General features: G+C 48.3%; 2 protein-coding genes across 2 annotated transcripts in view; both read right to left on the minus strand.

Moving 5' to 3' along the window:
- Nucleotides 1–6,931, minus strand: part of dusp16 (dual specificity phosphatase 16) — a 17,265-nt gene that overhangs the window by 10,051 nt on the left and 283 nt on the right. The window lies entirely within an intron of this gene.
- Nucleotides 2,304–6,931, minus strand: part of gpr19 (G protein-coupled receptor 19) — a 4,968-nt gene continuing 340 nt past the window's right edge. Inside the window, exon 2 of the mRNA XM_037695617.1 lies at nt 2,304–3,598. Within this exon, the coding sequence (XP_037551545.1) occupies nt 2,304–3,572 (1,269 nt within the window). The 5' untranslated portion in view covers nt 3,573–3,598. The remainder of the gene's footprint in view (nt 3,599–6,931) is intronic.

Below are 6,931 nucleotides of genomic sequence, written 5' to 3' on the forward strand. Positions count from 1 at the left end.
CCGGCTGGTTCTGATGCTCAAACACCACACGGTCCGGCTGGTTCTGATGCTCAAACACCACACGGCCCGGCTGGTTCTGATGCTCAAACACCACACGGCCCGGTTGGTTCTGCCTCTGATTACCAGGTTCTCTCAGTCAGAACTCTTTCTGGGTTCTGGGTCCGTTCCAGAACCCGCTCCATCTTTTTGTGGTTACTGGATGCAGCGTGTTCCGCCCTGTGGGAACGTGTGGGCCGATGGGCGTGGCCTGATGCAGTTTATCCAATCAGATTCTTTGACGTGTGTCTCAGGCAGAAACACGTTTGAAGGAGCGTTCTCATTGGTCAAGACTTCACCGTCAGGAGAGAAGGCTCAGCCCGGTCAGATGGTCCGCAGGATGAGTTTGATCGGCGACAGGAACATGAACCAATCACAATGCTGATGTGGAGTGGGCGGGGCCAACAGGATCTGAGCCTCCAGGTGTTCCTGTGGCGGTCCGGAGGCAGATGTTTGGGTGCAGAGCGGTCCAGGTGGAGTTGGATATGAATGATGGAGCTAGCTTGGTAGCATCGCCTTTTTCAAGGCAAACTTTCTCAGAAAAGATTTACAGTAGTCCCTCGTTTATCACGGGGGATCAGTACCCTGAAGACCCGCGATAAGTGAAAAACCTCAAAGTAGAATTAGTACAGTAAGTAGTAGTTTTAGGAGAGACAGCATGTCATGATTTCAGCTCTCTGCCGCCTGCAAGCGCTCTTAGCCACGCCCACTTCACTCTGCATGAAGAACAGCTGATCAGCTGCAGGAGGAAGTTTATCCTGCAGCTCTGGGCTGCACAAAGCTACAGCAGGTGCTAAATAATTTTAAATAATTTAAATAAAAATGTCATGCTGATCGTGCAGCTCCTCAGCCAGTTGTGTGTCACGTCCAGTGTTCTTTTGAAAAACTGCGATAGAGCGAGTCCGTGATAAACGAACCGTGAAGTAGCGAGGGACTACTGTAATTCCAAACAGGAAGACCAAGTCCAGCAGTGGAACCGACGGATTAAAATGTGGAAAACGTTGAAGCGGACCTTCAGCAGCGCCACAACCAGATTCTGGGTCAGAATAAGGTCAAGAGGTTCTGAACTTCTTGTTAGCGTCAACGTGTTTCTGGGAAAGCAGGTGAAACCACCACGTGAAGACGGGCGATGCATTCAAGTACGAACTCAAAGATCACTGCAGCTGCTGCTCTAAATAAAGTTCTCTCTTTAGGGTCAAAGTGACCATTTTTAATATTACAGATGTTTTTGGTTTCATTGAATTATGAAATTTACAGGAACTAAGTTCTGTGTGTTTCAGAGGGGATTCTAAAATTTACATGTTGTACCTGAATGCACCATCAAGACAATGTCTACATGTCCATCCGTCTGTTATCCTCACACACTTCTTCCTTTTTGGGTCATTGGTGCCCATGTCCAGCCATCACTGTGCAAGAGACGGGGGACACAGGACAGGTCTCCAGTCCATGGACAGGTCTCCAGTCCATCACAGGGACACCTGGACAGGTCTCCAGTCCATCCCAGAGACACCTGGACAGGTCTCCAGTCCATCACAGGGACACCTGGACAGGTCTCCAGTCCATCACAGGGACACCTGGACAGGTCTCCAGTCCATCACAGGGACACCTAGGGACATTTTAGAGTTACCAATCAGTCTAACATGCATGTTTTTGGTCTGTGGGAGGAAACTGGAGCACCTGTAGAAAACCCACGCATGCACGGAGAGAACATGCAAACTCCTCCAGAAAGGCCCCAAGTCAGGAATTGATCCGGTGACCTGCTCGCTGAGAGACAGCCGCTCTACCACCGTGCTGCTCGTGTCTACATGCGTTGCCCTAAACAGCTGTATGTTGTGTGTTAGCACAATATTTTTAGGTAATCAGAAGCGCGGATTGCTCCGACTGTTCACCACTTTCAGCTTTTACCAACATTAGCCCGTTTGACCTCGTAAAAAGCCAAACACACGTCGATAATGTATTAGCCTTTACTAGCGTTAGCTCCTACCACAAAGTTTACAGAAGCAAACCAGATGCAGGTACAATCCACTGGTCAACAACTAACTAACACAATAAAAACACAAAATCATGACAGAACTACTCATGAAAACACAACCCTTACTGAATAACCATTGAATCCAAACTGCGGCTGCCAGAAGGGTCGGCACATCAGAAAAATAAAGCCCTTTACATCAACACGTTCTGCGAGCTTTACAAAGTGCTAGCTTGATAGCCTCCTGCTAGTCCACCTGCTAGCACGAACATTGTGCGGTCAAAGAACAAAAAGTCGTTCACACAAAGGTGTTAGGAGGGTTGGTGTTGGTGGGCCAAGCTACCTTCTTTTCCTTAGCCTCTCGGTCAAAAGCATCGTACACCGAGTCCTTGGTGATGGTCTTCGCTTGGACTGGGAGATCCACCGCACCAACGTAGTTCTTTTTGGCCATCCGGGAGCTGACAGTGATGGTGTACGCGTTACTGCGGTAGCACTTCATGGATGACGTGCAGAAAGTCTCTCGCATGCCACGCCTGAAGTTTGCATTGTAGACGGAGTACAGGGTTGGTTTGGATGCTGTGGAACCGAAGCAGATCCAGGCGATGGCTGTGAAGAACAACAGTTCCTGCCTGGTGGGTACAGCAGACTCCTTCGGGTGCCAGAGCTGAGCAACATAGAAGGGCGTCCAGGTGAGGAAGAAAACTGAGTTGAGCATGAGGAACATCTTGATGGTCTTAACTTTAGTCCGTGGTACAATGTTCATTGTTCGGCGCACCGTGTGGCCATCAGCGCTGATCCTCCAGATGTATCGAACCACCCTCTGGTAGAAGGATACAATCAACCCCACAGGGACCAGGAAACCAACCAGAAGGTGAACTGCAGCGTAGGCTATACTGCCCCAGCTGACAGGGAGGAAGAAGTCACAGTGACTGTCAGTAGATCCGTAAAAGAAGAAGCAGGGCGTGACAAAGGCTGCATCAAACAGCCACGAGGCCACGATCATCTTCTTTGCCTTTTCCCTGGACACCTTGAAGCTCAGAGGATAGACGATGGTGTAGAAACGGTCCACAGAGATGGAGAGCAGGACATACACCTGAACACCTGGGCAGAGGTGCTGCAGGTAGCGCACCAACTTGCAGGCAGCGGTGCTTAGCGGCCATTGTCCTGCAGTGACCTGCAGGAGGACAAACGGAGCACAGCCAAGGCTCATGAGCAGGTCCGCACAGGCCATAGACACCACAAAGTAGTTGGTGGTGGACTGAGTCCTTCGGCTCCTGTGGATGACCAGGCATACCAGAGCATTTCCCAGGATGGAGGTCAACCAGAGAACTCCAAACACCACACCCAGGGCAGCAACCTCGCCTGGCGTCAGCTCACTGGAGGCGGCAGTGACGTTGGGCCGGCCGGAGGACGAGGCCTCGAGGCTGAAAAGCGCAGTGGTGGGTAAGGTGGCCAGGACAGTGGAGTTCTCCCTCTTGGTCAAGTTGAAGGACATCTGATACATGAACGCTGGAGAGTACAGGGAGGGGTTCACTCCGACTCTGGTTGGTGACTGGGCATACACCATCACTGGAGCGTTGCATTAACGGTGGTCTGTGGAGACAGAGACCAGGTTCTGTATTAGTACAAGGACTGAAGGCCGGTACTGCCTAACCTACAGGGTTAACGTGCCGGGTCCCATCGAACCATCTGCTGTGACCATTTATCTGTCACACCAACAGCGGGTGAGTTTGTTTGTTTGTTTGTTTGTTTGTAGTTTAGTGTTCAGGAGGTAAATCAGGTGTTGGTACGACCGGTCTGTAGTTCTGGTCATCAAGCGTGCTGTTGGGTGTTAAAGGCTGAGATGACGCAGTTAGAAGTCCGACGGGTTAGTGAGTAGTTTGGTGAGCAGGTGCTTTGTGCAGCTGGATGTAGTTTGGTAGTTTGGACAATCACACGGTAAATGGACTGAACTTATTATCACCGACTTTCTGTCTGATCCAGACACTCAGAGCTCTTTACAACAAGCTGTCTTCATCTACACATTCATCCAGCTCTATACTAGATCTGTTCAGACTCATCACATCAGACACTGATGGGACACACATCACAGGCAGAGGGGTTCAGTGTCTTGCTCAGGGACACTTCAGCATGTGACTGCTGCTGGAATCAAACCCCCAACTCTCCCATTGGAGGACGACTGCTCTAACCACTCAGCCACAGCTGCCCACCCCCCACCCCCAGTGATACGTGAATGTTTGCAGAACCAGCACCAAAGCAGCTTCTCCTGAAACTCCAACTCCCAGCAGCCCAATGGAAGCAGAGCTGTGACCCCAGCACGCTTTTATTTTGAAGAGGAGCTACAAGTTTTATTTTGAATCAGCAGGTTAGAACCTCTTCCTGTGTTTTCAGGACTTTAAATCCTGAATAGAGGGAAAAATAACGGTTAAAGGTCTGAGACCGGACCTGATCAGAACCACCGCTGTGGTCGAGGAAACCGTCTGAAGAAAATACATTTCACAACAAAATCTCTTCAGGGGGAGCGTTAAAGTCCAAGAAGGTCTAAAGTCGTTAAAAATTCATTCATCTGTTTGGACCCGACTCAGAACTCAGAACCAACATCAGCACAAGCAGCTGATTTCATTAGTCCTTCACTGGGACCTGGTCTGGGCTCTGCAGGGACTCCTGGTCTCCTCTGAGGATGAACATCAAGGAGCCCAGGAGAAACAGCTCGCTTCTCTTGTTCTGCTGACTGGGTCTTCATCGTCCTCTGCTCACGAACCCTCGAAGAACCTCATCTGTAAATCATCTGTAAATCATCTTTAAATCATCTGTAGATGATTTTAAAATCATCTGTTCTCCACCTCACTGAACCATCACCTCTGGAAGCCTCGACTGAGCTGTGCAACAACTTCCTACATCTCTTTTTGGAACAAATTGCGACCACCAGGGCTCTCATTTCCCCTCCAACTCATGACCCATCCATCCCACCTCAATCTGTAGCTCCTTTTGACCATTTTGAACCATCACTCTATCTTCTCTAGAGCAGGTCATGTGCAGCTTGAAACCTTCTGGTTCCCCCTTTGATGTGGTCCCCCCTCGACTACTAAAGGAGGTGTTTCCAACTCTAGGTCTGTCCATTCTTGATATAGTAAACAGTAGTTTATCCACTGGCGTGGTGCCAAAAACCTTTAAACGTGCTGCTGTCCAGCCTCTCCTGAAAAAACCAAACCTTGACCCCTCAGTCGTTTCCAACTTCCGGCCTGTCTCCAAACTCCCATTTGTTTCTAAAGTACTGGAGAAAATAGTCGAGTCCCAGTTGAAGTGCTTCCTGGAGGATCACACCATCTTAGAGCTTTTCCAATCTGGCTTTAAACCTCTCCACAGCACTGAAACTGCCCTGCTGAAGGTCTTTAACAACATCTTCAGATCCACAGATACCGGTGATTCTGTGCTGCTTGTCCTGTTGGACCTCACAGCCGCCTTTGACACCATCGACCATGAGATCCTCATTGCTAGGTTGGAGCAGTGGGTGGGCGTCACAGGATCAGCCCTCAAATGGTTCAGATCTTACCTCACTGACAGATCCTTTTGTGTCTCCATCAAGGATTTTAGTTCTGCAGAGGCAGAGCTTAAATGGGGGGTTCCGCAGGGTTCCATCCTGGGTCCCCTCCTATTCTCTTTATACCTGCTGCCACTTGGTGCTATTTTCCAGAAACACAACATGCTCTTCCACTTCTATGCCAATGACTGTCAAATTTACTTCCCCCTAAGACACAATGGTACATGCTCTATTCAACCGCTGCTCAACTGCCTGGCTGACATCAGGGACTGGATGGCTTTAAACTTCTTAAGTTTCAATGAAAAGAAGTCTGAAGTCATGTTGTTCCCTCCCAACGACACGATCACAAACCACTGCATCGACCTCTCCGCTCTAACCCTGTCAGAAAAACAAAGAGTCACTAATCTGGGCGTGATAATGGACCCTTCCCTGAAACTTAACAGTCATGTAAACATGATTGTAAAATCATGCTTCTTCCAACTGAGGCGGCTGTCTAAACTGAAGCCCATATTGTCCAAAAAGAACCTGGAGACAGTAATACATGCATTCATTACTTCTAGGCTTGATTACTGCAATTCACTCCTGTTTGGTATCAGTCAGACCTCCATTGCACGACTACAACTGGTCCAGAATGCAGCAGCCCCATTTTTAACCAGTACAGGCAAAAGAGAGCACATTACACCAGTTTTGGCCTCACTGCACTGGTTACCAGTTCACCTTCGAATCCAGTTCAAAATACTCATGTATGTCTACAAATCACTGAACAGTGTCCCCCCCCCCCCCAATCTCTCTGATCTGCTACAACCGTATGTCCCACCACGCTCCCTGAGGTCAGCAGACCAGTTGCTCCTCACAGTTCCAGGAACTCATCTTAAGTGCAGAGGTGACAGGACCTTCTCTGTAGCAGGACCAAGACTTTGGAACGAGTTACCTCTGCTTGTCAGACAGGCCCCTCCCTCTCTGTTTTCAAGTCCTGTTTAAAAACTCTCTACTATTCAGCAGCTTTCAACACCAGATGATCTGTGTTTGATCCTGTATGCTCCACACTGGTTTGTCGTCATTATCTGCATCGTTTTTATGTCTATATTCTGATTTACTTCATTTTGTATTTTGCTTTGTGTGTTACCTGTTGTTCTGTCTGTACAGCACTTTGGTTGGCCTTGTAGCTGTTTTAAGTGCTCTATAAATAAAGTGGTATGGTAAATCATCTGCAGATCATCTTTAAATCATCTGTAAATCATCTGCAGATCTTTAAATCATCTACAGATCATCTTTAAATCATCTGTAAATCATCTGCAGATCTTTAAGTCATCTGCAGATCATCTTTAAATCATCTGTAGATCATCTTTAAATCATCTGTAGATCATCTTTAAATCATCTGCAGA

Source organism: Nematolebias whitei, chromosome 22 (genome assembly GCF_014905685.2).
Source record: "Nematolebias whitei isolate Nwh7 chromosome 22, NemWhi1, whole genome shotgun sequence".
NCBI lineage: Eukaryota > Metazoa > Chordata > Actinopteri > Cyprinodontiformes > Rivulidae > Nematolebias > Nematolebias whitei.